Here is a 23,012-nt window from a genome sequence, read left to right on the forward strand (position 1 = left end):
CCTCAAAATTTAAAAGAGAAAAAAGCACAGACTGAAGCTACCATTTCAATATCTGCTTTAAAAGTAGCAAAGACAGGTAGTTCCTCCGTCATTAGGTTAGGCTGAAAAGGGCAACTAAACAAAAAGGAAAAATCTTACAAGAAATGAAATCTAAGGTTATTTGATGAACATTTTAAGGTGGCAGTGCTACTGAAACAAGCACTTCTGCTTGCTTTGTCATTGGTTCCCTGTTCTTTCTCTGCATTATCCCCTGATTTTGTGGAAACAGGTCTCCCTGCAATGAGGTAAACTATTTTTCTGCGTTACTTTACAGCTGGACCAGTGTAATGATCTTCCTTCTTCATAAGCACAAATATGATTGTGTTGACTGACAAACCATGGAGCATGGGAGTAAAAAACTGTTTGGAAAGGTGCAGGATTTAATACTGAACTTCGAATACGCTCAGTCTTCCTAAGCAATTTTTGTTGTATCTTCTTCCTGACAGAGCAAACATTTCAAATTTCTGCCATGTGATAAGGTACAAAGAAGGGTCTCCTCTCCTGGTTTGCACATTGTAGTTTAGTTGTGCTTGGACTAGAATAAAACTCAGCTCACATCTGTGTGACTTACCCATTTTGCAGTTTTTCTTGTGCTAATGCAGATTTACCTGGTGTACACAACCCAAAATATTCTGTTGGTCACTGACAAGACCCAAGCCTAGAAGAGGCTGTGCCAGAACTTCCCAGAGATGGCCAAAACAGCATAGAAGCACTCACTTTGATAAGGCAGACACAAGCCATGGCACACCTTTAGTTCGTGGACTTCATTTCGTGCTGATTCCAACAATGGGAAACAGTAGTTGCAACGCATTTTATAGACTTGAGAACTAATGTGAAGGTTCCTGTCATTTCCGCAACCTGAAGAAATGAGGACAAAGGCAGATATTTGGTGTTTGTACAAGAGAATGTATTTCTGACATAAATTGTGATGTATGCCCTTGACTGGCCTAATAGTTTGAAATTCTCCACCCATATTAAAGGAGATACAATTGCAGTGGAATTCAGGTTATTTTTTACCATCACAGTACAATGAGCACAGACTGCTCTTTTCTGTCTATCAGGCTCCCTGCTACGTGATAGGAGGTGTTCAAGTGGGATTGTTGGAGAGCCTTTACCTTGGCCTTCCTACCACATACAGAATCAAAAATATTTATGGTAATGATGCTACTGCAATTCTGCTTGTAATAGACTCAAAATGCTAAGTAAAAGCATCATATAGTGGGAGCACAGCACTGAATTATTCCTGTGTATTGAAAGGCTGGTAGACAAACGAGATTGCTAAGTAATTAAGTCACTATTAGACCAAACCATTAAATCCATTGTTTGCTGTTTTAACTGCTGCTAATTGCTGTCACCATGACAACAGCAGAGTTTCTTTTTCTGGTATCTCCACGCAGTTTCTTTTTCATAATGGAGACTGCGACATGGAAATTTACATCTTCCCAAACTGAAGTACTTCTTGTGTTGAAACAAAGGCAGTTATCTTTAGATAAGAATGATTTTAATGTCAACAGTGAAATGGACCTTAACTAAATTTTTGAGAATTTGTTTGCAGAATGTACACAGAGTGTACTTTAAAGTACATTATTAATTTTGAAAACTTACCTTTTCACTTGCATCATAAAAATCACAGTTCACATTAAGATCAGGGAGGTTAATGCATCGGGTCAGGATAATATCCTGTAACTTCTGCAGACCCTGTTCACATCCCATTTATGGCTACGCTTACATCAAACACCAAGCTTGGGTCAGAGCCCAGATTTTATCTTTACTTAAGTTTTTAAAAAATTGTAGGTCTTTTGGAGACTTCCAAGTATTGAAGTCTCTATATTTAGGTTACGACCATCCCACAGCACCTATCCTGAAATCCAGTGCGGGTCCCTATGTTCAGTAAAGAGTCTCTCAGTCCCATTAATCCCATTTGAATGGGAGATGAATCACTGCTGAGCTGCAGATAGAAGCCTGCTCCTAACTGCTTGTCTAATATTAACTGCTGATGCCACCTCCCTGGAAGGAAGGAAAGATATCTGGAGAAAAGCTGGAGCTCCCTCAGTCCTTCCCATCCTAGCTTCAGCACCAGCTGAGAAAAGGTGCTGTGAAACAGTTCCAGCACTTGGCTAATTTGAGACTCTATTTTCCAAGGAGAAAGAGCAGAAAGAGGACTTCCCTGGAGCTCTGACTGGAAGAGAATGCCAGGACTTCTTCTGGTTTTCACTTTTGTAAGTAAAGGTTCCAATATAAGCCAAACAACAGCTACTAAATATATTTCCTCTAATCCGATGCCAGACGCTGCATGCCAGGAATGGAGAGGCAGAGGAGAGCCATCCAGGTAGACTCCTCTCCAGTGCCATGGCACTGCTCTTGGTGATTGTGTCTCCCATGAAACTTGTCTCTGGTTAGGGACACCATAAGAACATGACAGCAGCCTTTTCAAGCCAAAGCCCAGGAGACAAGCCTGAGCTCAAATTACAGCGTTAACAAAGCCCGAAGTCTGTGACACTGGTAAAATTTCAATGTGCTGGTTCTTTGTACAGGTTTTATTAGTTCACATTGAAAACACTTCAAAATCTGCCAGTATCAGAATAGTAATATAGTATCCAGAATTTAGACTGTGGTAAACTGGGAAAAGAACATGGTACAGTTTGAATGACACCCAAAAAGTTAATGTGATCAGCCCAAGCGTCAGTAATTTTTCTCTTTCATAAATATTTCCATGCTATAGTAAGGAGACTATACGTATGTGTTGCTGGAAATGATTACAGGTCCAAAAAGCTATTTAGAAGTCTAGCCTAAACATGTAGAAATGATGAGTTAATGCCCAGATCTCCTTTGAGCAACCAGCATGTACCCACTTCTGGTGCAGGTGCTGAAGCAGAGACTTCCGTCATACCATTTAGACAATCTCAAACCTTTGGGGAAAGAAAACTCATTGCACATTGTTTCCCAGAGCACTTAGGACAGTGTCACAATACTTGCTTCAAACTGGCCACACACAATGCATGTTGTAAGAGCTAAACAAGATTTAAAATTCTAGAAGTATCATACCGATACACAACACTAGCATCCACTAATGACATCTTAAGAAATATAGCTTGAGTTTAGTGCTTCAGCTCAGTTGAACTACTGAATACTGGGAAAAGTCAAATTGTCTTCATACACCTATGAATGGTAGAGTGAGGTCCTTGATAGTCTGGCCATTTTGATTCCCCAGTTTGACTCACAAGCTCCAAACTCTTCTGCCACAAATACTTCTTGATAGAAGGAGATGACATACTTAGACTGTCATTAGCAATGTGATAAACAACCCCACTCATCAATATCAGCAACCAGGCCACCTGGTTCCTGCTCTGAAATGAGCTGCTGCACCTTTGGCCATGCCTTGTAGCATGCACCGTTGAAGTAAGGAGCAATTTTCTCATATACACTATGAACACTATAAACTTGGGGTGGCTTGCCTCATTCTCCATCACTATGAAGGCCAGGCTAACTCACGGAGGTCAGTGCAACTATCCTAGAGAAAGGGAAGGGAGAAAAATAAGCACTGGATCTCTTGTTACCAAAGTATATTTCCTTAATTTAAGCAGTTTGACATTGTTTATTTAGGAAACAGTATTTCCAAGGACCATGTTGCCATTAAAAAGAAATTGCTGAGGCTTTTAAAGCAAGAAATATCATCTATTCTATGATTTTTTACAATGCATTTTTTTCTTCTATAAATCTGAAAGGTATTTTATGACCTAACACTTAATGTTTACTAACTTGCTCATAGCATTGTATTTTGGAAGCTGTTAACTTTTGCTTCATAAAGTCTTCCCCTCTTTTTCAGTCTACCCTTGAAAAAGACATTTTCTAAGTCTTTCATTCACAGACACATCTTAAAAAACAGCAATTGAAAATAATGGCGAATACCAAAAGCTACTCAGAGTCTGAAACAAAAGTTTCAAGAGGTGTCATTTCTCCTCTGCTTTATTCAGCACCCAGAAAGATCCATGCTTACACACTTCCAGTTACACAATTCATTGACTCTGTGTGAACAAAAATCTTTCCAGCTTTTCAAGCACTTTTTTTTTTTTTTTTTTTAAAGCTGTTCTGCATTGGCATCATGCACTGGTATTAGTGATGTCCCCAGGAAAACCCTGTGGTATTATGAATAGCCTATTGCATCCTAAGTCATTGTTCACCATGAAGCTTTGTACAGAAAGGCTGTAAAAATTGTGAGCTTTGTTGAACATATGTGACCGTGCCAGCATTTCCATTGATTTATGTGAAGATTTGGCCACCAAGACAGGCTGCTCCTGCTTCATTCGCATGTTGCAAACAACTCCATGCAGAATAACTTCTGCACGGTCCAAAAGTCTTGATGATAGCATCTCACCCTAGATCTCTGCACTGCAGGCTGGCCACTAACCTGACTCCTGATACAGTCCTTATCTGGTCCTTATTTTTAAACCCATAAGAATTTAAAATCCTGTCTACTAAAAAGACTATTGTTCTGTGATTTCTTATGCATTTACATCAAAAAGAAACATTTGAGTAGACTAAGCCTGAATTCAATTCTGCAATAACAGCAAGAAAATAACTCTGGAGAGGTTTTGGTTATGTCATTTATTAATCTGAAAAACTGTACCAGGATAAAATCCTGTAGCCCTTGGTGTCTTCTGTCACATCAGATATTCACTCAGCATCACTGTGAAATTGCACAGACCACAAGTCCCCTGAATATCCTGCCTAGATCAAAGTGATGACAAGTATTAGAATGGGGTGGAGAAATTCTTTGGAAGATCATTGTGCTTTTCCTCATTATAAACGTTGCTAAACAACAGCCATGTTAGGAACTCACATAGTAATAATAAAAAAAAGATAACGAATGTGAGTTGTCTTGGTTTAGTCTCTTCTGCACTGCAATGCATTATCTTTTTAGCTTCTAGTGAGATTTAAAGCAATCACCTCGCAAGCACTTACACAAGTGCTTAACTCTGCAAGTGCAAACGATATCACTGACTGAATCCAGTGGGGATATTCCAGGCACAGAGTTCACCACATGCATTAGTGCGTACAAGACTGGGTCTCCAAGGCAGAAGGAATTTTTTTTTAATTGTTCTTCATTATAACCAAACTCTGCTGTAAAAGCTAGTTTTTAAAAAACGCCTTCAGAAAAAAACCAACCAAACAACAGTTGAGATAGCTGAAGTGCTCTACTGGGGATCATTTCAAGAAGAAGCTATCTACCATCAAATATACACGGAAAGGCAGCAGGAGGCGAGAGAACGAGAGGGAAATTGTTATTTGGAAAAGCTGTAACATCATTTCAAAGCTTTGTGGTTGCTTCATTTGACAAGAGGAAATAATAACTGGTGAATTGATGCAAGATCACAGGAGTGAAGAGAACAGAGCTGTTTCTGTTTAACTCTAGGCTTACACTCAGGATTGCTCACTTAGACAGAGGAACAGCCTGGAAGTTGCTACCAGCTTGAGACACTTAATTATTAGGAAAAGAAAGAAGATACATATGAAAGAACTGAGGAGGAGAAAGCATATAATGACATCCTTTCAAGCTAACACACACAAACACAAATGTTTAAATGCAAAAACCTCATCACAAATTGTGTGTAAAAAAAATATAACAGGGGCTATTATTAAATCCCATCAAGAATTAAGAAAGACATAGCATCTTTTATTTTAAAACGGTATCCGTAAGAGTGCGGGCAATAGCCTGGACTCTGAAATTTAGAAGTTCACCTCCACAACACACTCTTAGGTTTTCTATAAGGTTCTTGTAAGAAAGTAACTTTTTCGGGGGGGGAAGCTGGAGGAAGGGACTGGGCAGGTCGGTGCTCAACAACCACCAGCAGCCGTGCTATGGACATTTCTGCTTAGGAGAGTACAATGAACGCCCATATCCTATGCTGACCAAGCCATAAAACACAAAATGCTTGTCAACACTCCATTTAGTGCTTTTAGAACAACACACTGACAACCATATAAAATACAGAGTGCCAGAGGAAGAAAGCAGAGAGATGTTTTAGGGCACAGACACTAAGTTTACCAAGGAAAAATGTTCAGACAGTTCTAGGAAGTTGGTTATGACCTACATTGCAGAAACAAGAAAAAAAAAAGGCACAAAGATGCCCACCAATCTAGCCTGAGGGAAAAGAATTTCAGGGGGATTGACTCAGGTTCAAACATGATTTATGCATGTCAATATGAACCTCAAAGGCTTTCCAGTTTCTCTCTCATCCCCAACATCCTTTCTCTAGTCGCAGGGAAAGAAAAACAAAGTACGGGTCAGGAAACCCCAAAATTTCTGCCTAACACAAAACTGGACATTTAATGCTGCAAATTCACACAATGGCATTTTATATTAGTGTTGTTTTTTTACTTGCATAACAAAGGCTTTGGGGAATGCAGATATTTTCTTGTGACCACATTCACCCCTAACTTTACACACACCAAAAAAAAAAAAAAAAAAAGAAAATCTATGAATGCAGGGTTGACAGGAAAGCAAAATGAAGAGGTACAGAGCAGCAGTTTAGCCTGTCTGCCTGTCACCTAATCTTTAGTTAAATTTGACACAACTTGATTGAAATTTAAATTAAATTTGAGTTTAAAAGCCATTAGAAACTTCTGAGTTTGTGATTATTAACTTCCTGAATGCTATGAAGCCTTTGACTGTTTGTGCAGGATGTGAGACTCATGCAGGCTGTGCCTCTTACTGTGGGGAGACCTGACACCCCAGAGCATCGCTCCCCATGGGTACCACAGGTAGCTGGTGGAGTGGGCTGTGGCTCCTGCATCCAGAGCATGAGCTTTTCCTCTGGCTGTGGTGTGGTGGCTTCTGATGTGCTAGAAGAGCGTTAAATTTATCTTTAAATTTAAAAATAAACTGTATGGTAGGGAATAGGCTTTCTAAATCTAAATTGTTTCATGCTTTGGGTAATACTGGATGATGTAAATTTAACTCAGCTTCTCTGTGGTTCAACCTAGTAGGAGAGAGTAAACTAAATTGCTAATAAGCTTGCTTTTGACAGGGAAAATCATCTAGAAGGACATGACATCAGAAAGCTCCCAGGTGTAACAAATAATTCCTGATTTTAAAACTTGCCCATTCTTTCCCTCTGCCCCCGAGGACTTGCAGTTGTGGAGGCAGCCGCAGGACCAGGCTGCCCAGGGCAGTGCAGTATGTCTCGCCAAGCTCGGCCTGGTGAGCTGAAAGCAGCTCTGCCAAGGCTCCTCCAGAGCCTCCTGCATGTGGGTAATGCCATGGAAGAGCTGGTGGGAGTACGGGAGAAACAGGGCTGGCTCAGAGACATCTCCCACCACCACCTGCCATGATCTAGAGAACGGGCTCTGCCAAGCAAAGCCAGTCTTCTTCAGAAACAAGAATAGCTTAAGTAATGCAGTAATTAGTGCCAGTAAATGACATGACAGCTGGCCTACGAGAGCTGAAAATCCAAACCAACAACTCCAGGAATACACCATTTGATTCTCCCCCTCTACTCTGCCCTGGTGAGGCCCAGGCTGCAGTACTGCCTCCAGCTCTGGAGCCCTCAGTACAGGAAAGACATGGACCTGTTGGAGAGGCGCCAGAGGAAGGACACGAAAATTATCAGAGGGCTGGAACAGCTCTGCTGTGAGGACAAGCCGAGAAAGTTGGCGTTGTTCAGCCTGGAGAAGAGAAGGTTCCAGGCACACCTTATTGTGGCCTTTCAGTACTTAAAAGGGGCCTATAGGAAAGATGGGGACAGACTTTTTAGCAGCACGTGTTGCAATAGGACAAGGGGTTACGGTTTTAAACTAAAAGAGGGGAGATTAGACTAGATATAAGGAAGAAACTTTTTACAATGAGGGCAGTAAAACAGTGGCAGACTACCCAGAGAGGTGGTAGATGTCCCATCCCTGAAAACATTCAAAGCCAGGCTGGACAGGGCTCTGAGCAACCTGATCTAATTGAAGATGTCTCTGCTCATTGCAGGGGGCTGGACTAGATGACCTTTGAAGGTCCGTTCTGACCTATACTATACTACACTGCAATTCTATTACAGAAACAGCAGTCTTTTCCTTCCCTTAGCTGAATAACTATTTTTCTGACAGTATGTTTGAAAAGCCTGCTTAATTCTGTGTCTCTGCACCCCCTGCATCATCATCAATCCCACTTCATATACAAACATTACATGGTGACTGCATTGACATAGCTTCTTTGTAAAGCACCTAATCTGCGAGTGAAACACTGTAAATACACAGCTGGACTTTGGTAGTCTCCCTTCGGGGTCCTGCAACAAGTTTCTTCCAGCAGCAGCAGCAGCCACAACAGGAATGCTCTGCCAGTCAGACTAATGGCCCCTACCCCAGCAAAGGAGATAAGAAAAGAACAAGAGAGGAAAAGCTGTAAAATTGCCCTTGAAGCCCTTGAACGATGGTTCCCATGAGGTGTTAGGATTTGGGGAAGGACTGATTAACAGAAGGGGAAATGCAATATAAGGCACAGAGGGCCTAGGAGAAAAGGAGAAATGAAAGAAGCTAGATGGGAAGAAAATTATAAAAGGGAATTTTATAAATAATAAAAAGGAAAGATGAAGGACAAGATAGGAAATGAAAAGGAGGAGAAAAAAAAACTGAGAAAAATAGCAGGGGCTAGAAAAGCAAAAACATGTAGAGAAACTGTGGGTTAGTAATTTAATTAGTTGGCCTCACTGCATTTTTCCCAGATACAATCATGCACGGGCACAGCATCACAAGTTGACAGCTAATCAGCCGTTTGGGGATTCCTCATAATGCTGTATTAATATTACAATAACAAAGCATTCCCACAAATAACAAAACATTCCCACAGCCTCCCACTTCCTGCCACACATCCTACTGGCCTCATCCTCACCCTTTTACAGGGCTGAGGGGCAGCAGAGTTGCATCTCCTCCACCTTCTTAAAGCCACTGCCAGCCACAGCATAAAGCTGGTACGTGCCATTCTGAATTCCCCCCGTGTCACTGGTGCTGCTGGGGAGGTGGTTGTGTGCAGAAGAGAAGCAGGAAGCAAAAACTGGAAGAGAAGGGTGGGATCTGTGAGGCTGAGCCAGCACTCAGAAAAAGCCACAGCTTTTGGAAAATCAGACATGGGGACAGGCTTACCCAATCCAGGAAAGGAACCCCAAAGAGCAATCCCAATAATTGCCAAAACCCAACACTGCTCCCAGTGGTGCAGGAGCAAGAAGGAAGAGAAGCCTGTCTGAAAAAACCCAGCACATTTTGAAGGGAAAATAAGGGTAAAGCTAATGCTTGAGGGGAGATAGTGGTGCTTTCTGAGTAGTGTCACAGAAAGCTAGAGTGTGGAGCCTGATCCATAGTCCTGAAGTCTGGAGAGCAACCTGGCAATAGGGTCAGTTGCCACGAGAGAACATTGTTGCCCTCCAGATGGCAGAATATGCTGAACTTCACAGACCTGAGCTACCCATTGACACCTTTTGTGACCTTCAAGATTTGAACTTTGGTCTTGATATAAAAGACGTTATTACCACTACTTCTGTAACAGAGGCATAACCAGTTTAGGGAACTTGGGACACTGGATACCTAGGTGTTAAAATAAATATTAATCCACTTTGCCTTAAGTATTAATGCTACATTCTTGGACTTCAGTTTTGTTTCCACAGTGGCTGCAGTACCCTGATCTACTCAGCCAAAACCAGTCATAAGACTCCCCTCTGTCTGTTCCTGTTGTCTTCACAGATGGAAAGATCTCTTCCAGCTCACTAGCTCAGATCACAATGATACAGTTTGCTGACCCCAGCCCTTTGGAGGTATAGCACTGCACATCTTTACCTAGGAACCCCTTACAAGTCTCTAAGTGAACACAATATATAGAAGGAATAATGTGTGTCTCACAGCAAAGGAGGAAAGAGGCAAATTTAGAGCCTAAAAAATAACAAAAGCAATCTTCTTCTCCAGGCCCTAATGCAGAAAGAAAATGAACTTCCCAGCACTTGAAAAATTGCTGGTGGAGTGGAGAAGTGACCTCTACAAGTTGTGCTGCTGTACGGGCTGCAGTTGTGATAAAAACATTATGTCTTGCCCAATTCATCTGACATCCGAGAATAATTTTTACAAACACATGTTTGCAACAGCCATGAGTAATAAACTAAGCTTACCTCAACCCATTTCACTCTTCTTGACATGGAGCTGTCACTGGAAGCAGGGCTTAAGCTGTACGTTTCCTTGGAGAGACATCTACATGTCCCTGAGAAAGCTGGTGCTGCTCAGGGTTTATTACCTTAAGTGGGGGCAGAAGAAAATTCCCCCCAAGAAGACTGACCCTGCAAACTCTGTATAGAGATGCTGGCAAACTTGCTTGTAACAAGTGCACCCCTTTCATAGTTTATGAAATTACTTTTTAAAACTATTATCTCCTGTGTCACAGCACTGAGACAGCATCTCAGTAACAGTTACATGGCAAAACAAAGACAAATATCACAACATAGCTGACTTAAGGTACTGAGTGTATATGTGAATCCATAAAATAATCACATTTGGTGATTTTTCTCCTATGTAAGAATAAGACATGCCTGAAAGAGAGAAATATTAATTGTAATTGGATTATGCTGGATTTAATGTTTTAGTGCTACTTTATGCCATTATAAAATTGACATGATTATACAAATGGAAAGCATAAAATTGAAAGTATTAAACAGAAGTTCTTGCATATTTAGTACTTCTCTGTCCCTGCTCCAGGGATATATTTCACAGAATCACAGAATGTTAGGGATTGGAAGTGACCTCAAAAGATCATCTAGTCCAATTCCCCTGCTGGAGCAGGAACACCTAGATGAGGCTACAAAGGAATGCGTCCAGGCGGGTTTTGAATGTCTCCAGAGTAGGAGATTCCACAACCCACCTGGGCAGCCTGTTCCAGTGCTCTGTTACCCTTACTGAGAAGAAGTTTCTTCTCAAATTTAAGTGGAACTTCTTGTGTTCCAGTTTGAACCCATTACCCCTTGTCCTACTGTTGGTTGTCACTAAGAAGAGCCTGGCTCCATCTTCATGTCACTCACCCTCACTATCTGATCGTCCAGACCGCATTCCCTCAGTTTAGCTGTGGGGATGCTGTGGGAGACTGTGTCAAATGCTTTACTGAAGTCAAGGTAGACCACATCCACCATTCTGCCATCATCTACCGATCTCATTATGTCCTCATAAAAGGCTATGAGGTTGGTTAAGTATGACTTCACCTTGGTAAAGCCATGGTGACTGCCTCTAATGACCCTGTTATCCTTGATAAGCCTTGAGATGCCACTAAGGATAAATTGTTTCATCACTTTCCCAGGGATGGAGGGGGGATGACCAGTCTATACTTACCTGGGTCCTCCTTCTTGCACGTTTTGAAGACTGGAGTGACATTTGCTTTCCTCCAGTCCACAGGCACCTCTCCCATTTCCCAAGACTTGGCAAAGATGATGGAGAGCGGTCCAGCAATGACCTCAGCCAGCTCCCTCAGCACCCACGGGTCCATCCCATCTGGACCCATGGATTTATGGATGTCCAGATTGCCTAACTGCTCCCTAACCCAGTCCTCATCAACCAAGGCAAACTCCTCCATTGTCCTGACTTCCTCTGGGGCCCCAGGGGTATGGGGCTCCTCAGGACAGCTTCTGGCAGAGTAGGCAGAGACAAAGAAGGCATTCAGTAACTCTGCCTTCTCTGTATCTGCTGTCACCTGCATCCACCTCATTCATCAGTGGGCCTACATTGCCTCTGGTGTTAGTTTTATCTGCCATGTATTTGAAAAAGCTCTTCCTGCTGTCCTTGACCCCTCTCGCCAGGTTTAATTCTAAGGAGGCCTCAACTTTCCTAGTTGCTTCCCTACACGCTCTGACAACAGCCTTATATTCTTCCCAAGTAGCCAGCCCCTCCTTCCATGATCTGTAAACGCTCCTCTTCCACTTGAGCTTACCCAGCAGTTCCCTGTTTAACCACGCAGGTCTCCTGGCTCCCTTCCTTGACTTCCTACATGTCGGGATGCTCTGATCTTGAGCATGGTAGAAGCAGTCCCTGAATGCTAACCAACTATCTTGGGCCCCTTTACCTTCAAGCAGCCTTGCCCATGGGATTTCCCTTCGCAATTGCTTGAAAAGGCCAAAGTCTACCCTGCTGAAGTCCAGAGTTGCAATTCTGCTTGCTATTCTGCTCCTGCCACACAAGATCCTGAACCTCCACCATTGCATGGTCGCTGCAACCAAGGCAGCCCTCAACCTTTACCGTTTCAACCAGACCCTCCTTGTTAGTGATGATGAGGTCCAGCAGTGCAGTTGCACTATTTCTGCAGTTGCACTGATTTCTGTAAGTTGCACTATGGCCAAATCCTGCCCCTCAAGCCTGAGGTACTAAGAAGGAACTGTAGCTGGGAACAAAGCGGTGGAAAGATTTCCAGCACTGTCCTTAAGCTTTTATGCATACAATTTCCATTAATCAAGCTAATATTTACACACAGAATTTCAGCCTCGAAGAAGTGAATTATATTCAGAAAGATAACAGTTTATTTAAAAAGAAAAAGTCAATAACCAATGAAACGCATTTTCATATTCAATGTTTTCTTTAAAGAGTTATTTAAGGGGAAGAAAATAATAAGATGAGCCTCTGGCCACTGAAGACTGAATCATTTCATAGATGTAGATGCAGTTAGTCAGCAGAACAAAACAGTACATGACACCATTTTACAGTTCAGGGACGGATGGGAACAGAGACGTCATGTGAAATAATTTTCAATATATAACTTCCTGTTTAATAACAAAGAAGCGAACAAAAAAGGCATACTATGGACAAAGGCAAATAATCAGATAGTCAGGAAAACATACACTGACCACAGTTCAGTGAGCTGACTATTGGAATGAGAATTCTTAAAAAAAAAAAAATCAATTATCTATGGCATTTTCAGAGAAAAATGTGGTTTCAACATTTCCTTTCACAAAAACTCTGATAATTTCTTGACTGTAAACCAGTACCAGAATTTTTGATTTGTAGCATGCAAACAAAAGAGGTGAAATGACCTGAACATGCAGCTGTAACACTTGAACTGGAAGTAACTAGTCACCAGGTATTTTTTTTGTAGCAGAGTGTCAGACATACCACCTTGTGATATAAACAAGTCAGAAAAAATTGTTTACATGTTGCAGGTCTGGAAGTTTGATAGTCTGTTCAAAGTGGCCAATTATTTGCTTGGAAATGCATGTGTTTTTACAGCTTTAATCCCTACACTTTCCACTTTGGATTAATAGACATGGAAAGTTCTTACTCTGTTCTTTTCCATCCTCAAAGACCCTACAGTTACAGTAAGGATCCTGAGTAAAGACACATTTTAAAAAACAGTCTGAAGAGGCTATAAGTGAGCTTGCTTAGATTTTATTTAAGAGGCAATCCAACATGTGTCTATCACCCATGGGGAATTTTTTCCCAAGGCATCACTGAAGTATCACATCTCAATATTTTTACCTGCTTCTTTGGAGTAAAGGAGATGATGCTGTGGAAAAGTGGGACTGGCAGCCTGTCTGGCTCTTAGAAAATTCTGTGAAATGCACTGGCCTTCATGTAGACACTGGCACACAACATATTGGTAGAGTGTGGGCAATACAGACAGACTTGTGAGAGTCCCTACTGACATGATGTCATACTCTTTTATTCCTCCTTCTCCTCCCCAGCTAGGGCTCAAGACAGCAACAAAAGATGGGTTAAAATGCTCATTCACATGGGAATAGCTCAACCATCTTCACTAATGTTCATTGTCAAATGAACTAGGCAGGAAAATACTGCCAGTTGCTTGTATCAATGACTTTCTCTTCTGCATCTCCGTGTGATGGGTTTCACTTTCTTCATGTACAAAACAAAACCCTTCACCTGTTAATACTATTACATCCTTGCTTGACTGCTATAAATGAGCACTGCCATCTGTGCCTGGTAATCCTTTCTTGCATGTGTCCAGCATCCCCTTATGAATCTGTGTTTTTCAGATAGAAGCAATCTATAGCAGCACTAGTCATCTGTGCTCCAACACGTCATCTGATCCTGGTTTATTTAATAAAGGGTTTGTATTTGGAAACCACTAGCAGTAATTCAGCAGTGAAGGGCTACAGATTTAAGTATTATGGATTTATGTAAGTGGAGAGAAAACCAGTCTGGTTCATACTTAAACGATTGAGTCCTGCCAATTCAGCTGTGGGGGAAGCTCCTTCTTTGTAACTCCCCTGCTTAGCCCGTGGGACATTTGCCATGGAGAGGCATATTCCCTCATATTCCTCATATTCCCTCCTGAGAACAAAAGAGCAGAAGACATGGAACTAAAATAAATTTGTTTTCATTAAAACTTCAGCATTGTAAACAAGGCATCTGAATAATAAATTGGATTAAGTTGCACAATTTTATCCAAATGGAATGGTGTACTTAATTTTGTTACTGACAGCTGCAGTTTTGGCATTGTAATAGTCAATTTCTTAGCTTTTGATTTAAGATAATTTTAACAAGCTTCTCCTTTCCCCACCTCTATTACTGCTTTCTTTTAACTGCAGAGCCTGAAAAAAACACAGAGAAAATGAAACATCAAAGCAGGTATTGAAGCATCATCAGGTCCTGGAACAGAAGTCAATAACCTGATTTCACATTAGTTTAGACTGTTGTTAAAACTTCACATCCGTTTAGAAATGTCACAGCTTCCCATCTTGGAGGAGTCATTCTAAACTACCAGAAGCTTCTGTCCCTACCCCTGCTTCTTCTGTGCTACTGCACACCCTTACACAATGCATGCCAAGAACCAGCTCAGAAAAGGCAGCCAAAAACCTGAAATGACAGAATAGGCACCTGGGAGAAGGTGAAAGAGTAAGGAAAAATGTGTGCATAAATAGAACGACCAACATTCACGAAGTTCAGAGGGAGATGAGTAATCTGACGTGTAAGGACAAGAAAACAAAGTTGTCCAACAGATTAGGGCTCCCCTCAAAAAAAAAAAATCCTGAAGAAGACACAGCTGTGAGAGTGGAGGCAGTGGGGAGAGAGCTGCACAGCAGCCCAGCCAGGGGATGTACAGGAACCTGCCACAGCAAGCATGGCAAGTGAGCAGGCCACGGCCCTGTTGGTTATAGCTCTGCCATCTTGGGTCACATTTGTTAGTACTGTAAAAATATCCCAAATGCAAGATAACAGAAAGTTTAGTGGTATAATCTGGCCTAACCTAAGGAGATGACTCACCTGAAATGAGATACAGGCATATAAACCCCATGTAAATCCTAGTAAACAGACTTATTGAGTTGCCTGACCCACTGTCCCCTCCTCTTTGCTCTCCTACATCTGAGCAAGCAACACAGAATCATAGAATCATTTTGGTTGGAAAAGACACTCCAGATCATTGAGTCCAGCGATTAACCTAACACTGTCACTAAACTATGTCCTTAAGAACCTCATCTACATTTCTTTTAAACACCTCGGGGATGGTGACTCCACCACTTCCCTGGGCATTCTGTTTCAATGTCTGTCAACCCTTTCTGTAAATAAATTTTTCCTAATATCCCACCTAAACCTCTCCTTGCACAACTTGAGGCCATTTCTTCTCATCCTATCACTTGTTATTTGGGAGAAGAGACCAACACCCTCCATGCTACAACCTCCTTTCAGGTAGTTGTAGACAGCGATCAGGTCTCCCCTCAGACTCCTTTTCTTCAGGCTGAACAGCCCCAGTTCCCTCAGCCGCTCCTCATCAGACTTGTGCTCCAGGCCCCTCACCGGCTTCGTTGCCCTTCTCTGAACTCACTCCAGCACCTCAATGTCTTTCCTGTAGTAAGGGGCCCCAAACTGAACATGGTATTTGAGGTGCTGCCTCACCAGGGGGATGATCACTGCCTCTGTGCTGCTGGCCACACTATTCTTGATGCCCTTTTGGCCACCTGGACACATGGTTGGTGTAGCAGTGCCCCAGCTAAAGCAGAAAGAATCTCATTGTAAACAACTGCAGCTCACTGAAATACATGCATCCAAGTCCACTGAAGCTGGCAAGAGTTTCAACAACGAATTCCAGCTCTAGCCTCGCTTAGCTGGTTTTACAATGCACAGCTCATCAAATTTATGAAGGCAGTATATACAACCTGTTATACTCTCACAGATAGTTGTGAGATCACAGCAGGGCTTCCAACATTTCTAAATTTGCTTTCACAGATTCAATACTTTAGGGAAGAATGGAACAGAAAAGGAAGAAGATAGTGCAAAATTGCTTCCAGCTTCACAGAAAAGATCATGAGATTTGAATTGCAGTACTAAAATGTCCAGAGCAGGATTTACTAACTAACCCCTGGCTGCAGGACTTCCTCTTCTGCAGCTGCTTTCAATAATAAAATCTCAATGCTTATTGTTTTGTTCCTTATATGAAAACAATTCCAAGCGGTTGCTTGAATTATGCTGAATACAAAGCTGCGATGTCTCTGGCCAGAATTACTTCTGACAGCTACAGGAGCTGCAAGGGCCCAGCCTTGGAGGCCTCCAGAATTTAGCCTGTCTGCAAATAGTAGCTTGCACAGTCCCCAGGTTCTTCTTGCTGGGATGAAAACAGAAAAAACGATGTTCACTTTGCAATACCTTTCAACTTAAAAAAGATAAAACCCTTCAGAAATCTAAAGAATGGGAGCTCTTGGCTGCTAGCTCTTAAAATAGAAAGAAAAGAATGGCAGCTTGTTTGCTACTTCTTTCTGTTTTCAGAAGAAAACAAACCCCTCTACAACTGACTTCAGACCAAAAAAAAATACAGAAGGGCTGTAGATAAATTCTGAATTATTTTCTTAAGACCAAACAAATATGATATAAAGAAAACAGGTGAGAAAAAAGGGAAATAATAAAAATTTCAAAGCAATATGGAGCCATTTGTAAGCTAAGGTTTGATGTGTGTCCTGATAACGTAATGCCAAAGTGACTCCAATGACATCAATGGAATTACTCTGGCTCTATACTAGCATGACTGGATTAATAATCTGGCACTGAACATACTTTTATTGAAGCCATTACTGTAGTTGCTATACTCCTCAGGTTTATAGATGTTTTAAAACCATTCCGTGAGCTGTAGTTATTTCCAGGATATGGATACAGTTAAAGATATTAGCCAAAATGCTACAGGCCATATCTTAAACTGATGTGACTTTGTACCAATTGGTGACTGACAAGAGCTGTGTGTTCTGTGTATCAGTTAGGACAAGACAGATCAGTAGAGTGTGCTCATCTCCTTGCCAAAGTGCTAAACAACAAAACGAGAGCAGTCAAAATTAAATGCGGGGTCACTGAAGACTCAGACTTAGGACTGCAAATATCCCAGCAGAATCCTGTCCTCCCACATGTGACTAAAGCTAGCCTAAGGTAAAGACCACATTTTGCTCAGTGAGCTTATGGGATTTTTCTGCACTTCATACTGCAGAAGCCCAGGCTTGACTCAGGGAGCCCCATCCCTTCTGATGAGGATGAGGGTCTTGTGTCCCTGAGCCAAGAAGCTGATTGATTTCAGTCTCAGAAAGTCTTGGTGTGCAAGAGATTTGGAAGCCATGTAAAATTTATAAATTTACTGCCTGAGGTGGAGGAGCCCCGGCTGCTGTTGTAGAGAAGTGGTGGGGGTGGACATGAAATGGCATTTCAAGAAGGATGAAGTGCAGGATGAAATGGAGGGGAGGGAACTGTGGGAAGTCAGAGCTCTGTTTTCTGCATCACAGTTGGAAAAATAAATCCACTGTTTGCATTTTTTAAAGCTGCATAAAGGACCTGGCCTCTCAGTAGTAAGTTGGTTTTCAAAATCTCTAGGCAGCCCAGAAAGATTCAGAAACTCCCCAGCTACTGCCTGAAGAATGTTCAATGTTTTTGTTTCATCTCATAATTTTTTCCCCAAAAAACATTTGAACGGGGAAGTTCCATGTCATCTTCTGTTAACTCTTCATTCTCTGTATCTAGTCCAATTCAGCAAAGTTCAACTAGGTGTGGTCATTCATTCCACAAGGGGGACTCACTTTGGTGGTAGTTGCATTGTTCTCATGTCAGTCTTTGTCTCCTTGCTTGCTACTGTAGTTAATCCCATAAACCAATTTGATATTCTGCTTTCTTTCTAATGTTATTTTCTCTCTAACACCATTTCATCTGACACCTGCTGACTCTGGAAGACTTCTTACCTCTGCTGTCCCAAGCAACTTCAGCTGAAAGCAAGATGGAACAGGGTCGGATGTCTGATACCCACTTCCAGCAGATTATGGCACTACATTCCTCTGCCAGAAGACACTGTCTGTGCATGTGTGTGTGTCCACTAATGACCAAAGACACCTTCATGCCTGTGTACTGAGTATTCTTGTCAGGACAGGGTGGTACATTCCTGTGACAGAGAAGGGCCAAAATCTCTTAGCCACATTAGCAGAATTATGAAGCAATTTTACTTTGGCATAAAACCTGTAAAGTGGTCTCCCTTCTTTTCTACCCATCTCAGTGAGGATGGTAAAAATTAGTCTGAAAGACAATCAAATATGGTCTTTTATTTATTAGAAAATTCACAAAGTAGTCCTCATAAATAGACAAATGTAATGTGATCTGTAGAAAATGTTTGTCTATGTGTGAAGATGAAGTGTTGAGTCATATTGCACTACAGCATCTTAAACATTAAGTTTTAAAGTCAAATGAATATTCTGAAAGAGTTTTGGTATACAAATCACTAAAGAAAACAAGATTCACAACAGAAAAGAGAAAAAAAATAGTAAGCATTGTTAGTGATTTGTTTCTCTTGAGTGAACTTGTTACCAATTGCCCAGCCACTTTATGTAAAACAATATAAAGAGATTTAAAAAAATATTACAGTCTGCTGTAGGAAATGCATTTTGGAATAAATATTGTTTTGCAAGTCAAAATAAAGGACATTCTTCTAAAGCCAAAATAAATTTTCAATGTCCCCAAGAGGACTATAACTGATGACAAAGAATAGTAATTCTCTTGCCTGTAAAATCTGTCCTACCCAGTGTCCTTGGCCTCAGGAATGCGATAGGATGTAGGGTGCCAAAAATTCAGTAACATTCTATCATGAAATAAAAGGAAAAAATGGCAAAGGAAAATCTCTCATAATTTTTCTCCACATTTTTCCACATCGATTGGAACAAGAAAAGACAACAGAGTTATGACCAGCTGGTGAATAAAGTAGCCTATAGCTTCTTGTATGGCAAAATAATCAGAGAAGTTCAATGTCAAAGCATCTGTTCCATGCAGGATGACATCAATCCAAGCTTCTAAGAGAAAGGAAAACTTTTGCTGCTTAGACAGATATTAAACCTTCCTGGAATCTGAAATATATGTCCCCTATTAGAACAGTCATTCGTGCTTTTCAGAAGAATCGTCTCCTACAGTAGCTATTAGATGAAACCAGGACAATTGAAAATGTCTATAAAAGACGAATATGTTTGATATCATGACCTTTTAGAGCTTGACAAGTCAATAAAACTTTCAGAGTCCACTCAGGAGGTGAAAATCCTGGTGAACTACAGCGAGACACGAAAAAAATATTTTTGCAATAATACAATATAGAAGTTTCAGATCTCTAAGTCATCTGCAGGGTTTTCATTTCTGTTGAAAGTACTCTGGGGAGAGCAGTGCCTGGCCTTTTTGCATAAGCGGCTCCTGTAAACTGTTTGTTCCCACCCTCATGGCTTGAGCAAATGCAACATATCTACATCTTTATGGCTCTCACGGTGCAAGTGATTTTCCACAGCAAGAATGACCTTGAGGGGGCAAGGTTGTAAATGGGGCCACAGACAACACTGAATGAAGCAGCTGCAGAAGCAGCTCATGACAGATACTGACCAATTCACAGGACTCTGGGTCAAAAAGATGGAATGAGATTTCTTTTTCACCCCTCTCTTCTGTCTATATTATAGAAAAACCTTCATTATTTCTTACCAGTAAAAATCCTGAGACACATGGATGAATGGATCTGATTCCACTAGCACAGAGCACTAGTATGCATGTAAATTAGTGTTAATTATACGACATTTAGTCTTTCAGTATAATTCATATCTTGGGAGGCCCAAAAAATTATTTCATAGAAAGTAAAGGTGCCTTTCTTTTAATTACAAACTCAAGTTATGCATTTGGAAAATTAAAAATACTTAAAAGCACAGTTATTCTCTACTGACTACTGAATTTTTAAGTATCATTAACTGGAACAGATAAAAAAAGATTAATTTGGGCCACATTATATCAGTAATGGCTCATAAACATTTCTGCAGGTCCAAGTTTTATCCCAGAAACAAAGCAAGTGCTGCACTGGCAGAGAGGCCACAGGTGCCTCCTTTCTGGATATTTATCTTTGGCTGCAGCACATGCCAGAAACCTTGGGGGAAACCTGTATGTGACGCCAGGACAGCCCACGGGAGGGAGGGGAAGAATCTCTCCACTCTTCTGAATTCCTGGGAGTGATAACCTCTATTATCATCCTACTTAGAATAAATTTGGGATTGCTCTGTCTTCTTCCCCCCAGTTTGAATGAAACCACAAATAACTACGAAAGGCAGCCACATGTTAAATGGCATAGAATATGCTTACGGACATGTAAAATAACATGTATGTAGTATAATATATATGCTTTTAAATTAAAAAAAGTTTGTTTAAAAACAATGTTACTAATTTTAAATTAGCGTTTTACTTTTTTTTTTATTTTTCCCTGCACTACATGGTTGTTCCTCTGTTTCAAAAATATTTGCCACCTTTCTATAAAAATGGGCTACTTCAGTTATATTTTATGAAATGCTTTTTGTTCCTGTCTTGGTTTCTAGCTGTTTCATGAGACTTTTGACGGTGTTGCATCCTCCCTATCTTGCTATTCTTCTCTAGAATATAAATTCCAGCTTTATTAAATCTGCTGTGACACCAATCCTACACAGAAGTATTTGGGGCCCTAGTCTGATCTCATTGATGCCAATGGGAAAATAATTGTCCTCTAAATTAGTCAATGTTGGCCAGGCAATAGGCTTGTAATGTCAATAAGGAGAAACCTATAGAACAGCTGTTAAATTTATAATATTAATACAGAAAGAATTCTAACCTTTTGCCAGGTAATTTATTTTCCTCCCACTCCCATCTCCCGCCTTGTGCTCCTGCAATTTGCTGCTTCTCAGCACAAGCGCTTGTGTGGTCCTGAAGATGGCTAAAACATGTTGCCTACATGTGGTCAGATCCAAATCCTTGCAAAACAAACCAACCAGACAAATCCCGCTGTTTTGACTGGGTGTAGGCAGACTGGGCACTAGCTGACTCAGGCTTAGGGGCCAAAAACCCCACTGGGCCCTTTATCCAACAGTGTCCCGCTTTCTGAGGATTTTGTTTATGTACAAATATAAACAACAGAAGAGGCAATTCTCCAAACTGCTCAACTATTGAAAAAATAAGTTACAATTTTAATGTAAATGCTTAGTCTGCCTTGCAACTCAATTACTTATCTGACAGGTTACATTTCCCTCTATATGTCATTGGCGTATTTAACCTATGAATACATTTACCATTGTTTCAGCTCACAGGACAACACATGAGCTCATCTGCCCACCTAGAATGGACAGTTTATTACAACACCCAGCTGTTTTTTTCTAGATATTAGTCTATTTTTAGTCTACTACAAGACTTCACCTATTACTCTGTGGTTTCTAAGTTTACTCAGCAACTCCTGTGAAAAACTTTATCAAAACTTTTCAAAAGGATAGAACTATGTCCATTTGTTCTTTCCACACTAGCTTGAAGGTGCTTTCAAAGAACTCTAATACATCAGAGAAACACAATTTTTGGCAGCTGGCTGTATTCTAGTTTTCATTTTACCACCTCCCACTACTCAGCAAAGTTTTAGTGAGCTCTGCTTTCCCCAGATTGAAGGCATATGCTGTGGATTCCAGGTGGATGATGGTGCAGGAGGACCTGAGAGCATACGTCATGACGAGCTTACCTGTTGATCAGAGATTGTTATTTTTCACCAATTCCCTACACTTTGCAGAATACCTCGATACAATGGAGGCCAAACGAGAACTCCACAGGCTCCAGCTGAGATACTCAAAATAGTTGATTAAAATAATTGCCACACTGCTTCTTTATTTGGGGTAAATTTCCCATTCTCCTACTGTAGAACAATTCTTAAGAAATCATGTGGTCATTGCTATGAAGGACTTCTCTCTGAGCAGACATAAGCCGTGTGTTTCCACCTCCTGCTCCCTCCAAAGCTTTCCTTGGGCCAGTCTGCGTGAGCAGGCGATGTATAAAGATGCTGAATCAAAAGGAGGCAGCAGGGGATTGCAGGGAAGATCAAGTGAATTCCCAGCTTTATCCCTGTCTCTCTGACTTGCAGGATGCCAACTGTTGTCTGGGAAATGGGTACAGAATCCACCCGGATGCCACAAAATACAAGGCAGTGTTTAGGCCACTGTCTGAGGCTGCTACTGGCCCAGAATTGTCACCCTGTTTCCTTTACTACCCTGCCTGCCATCAACCCTGTGCTGTTTCTTGAATCACAGCCCAGGTCACCTTTGTGACAGACGTGAGCACACTGCTCTCTGCTACTGTTCAGTACAAAATACTTATTCTGATGCAGTTACACACGGGTAATACAATTGTACCGGAAATTGAAAAACTGCATTAGCTGAACTAGTACAGTTTTCTTTCTTTGGGCACAGCACCATGCCAAGGAAAAACCCAGTCCCTGGAACACGGCTATTCACATTCACATGCAAAAGGCTATGGAGATGAATTGCAAGCTCTTTTGTTCATGGCTTACTGCTGCCTTGCACAGCAGAGACCCAGTCCATGGTCTGGCACCCTAAGCACCCCAAAAGTGCTACTGTAACTGTGCAACAACAACTACTACTGCTTCCAGCCAAAGTATCTTCCATTTTAAGCTCTGATTTTATACGATTTTCTGCTTCATCCTTTCTTAACAGGATTTAAAAAAACCCCTAAAATCACAGAATCAAAGA

At 41.2% G+C, this 23,012-nt stretch overlaps 1 protein-coding gene across 1 annotated transcript in view; it reads right to left on the reverse strand.

The window, feature by feature from the left end:
• LOC136109114 (probable tRNA methyltransferase 9B) overlaps positions 1-21,980 on the reverse strand; it is a 34,837-nt gene extending 12,857 nt beyond the window's left edge. Inside the window, exons 1-3 of the mRNA XM_071813282.1 lie at positions 21,868-21,980; positions 3,345-3,472; positions 726-897 (exon numbers count right to left, since the gene is read on the reverse strand). Of these exons, the coding sequence (XP_071669383.1) occupies positions 726-897; positions 3,345-3,472; positions 21,868-21,980 (413 nt within the window). The remainder of the gene's footprint in view (positions 1-725; positions 898-3,344; positions 3,473-21,867) is intronic.
• Between the last annotated feature and the right edge of the window lie 1,032 nt (positions 21,981-23,012).

Source organism: Patagioenas fasciata, chromosome 1 (assembly GCF_037038585.1).
Source record: "Patagioenas fasciata isolate bPatFas1 chromosome 1, bPatFas1.hap1, whole genome shotgun sequence".
Lineage (NCBI taxonomy): Eukaryota > Metazoa > Chordata > Aves > Columbiformes > Columbidae > Patagioenas > Patagioenas fasciata.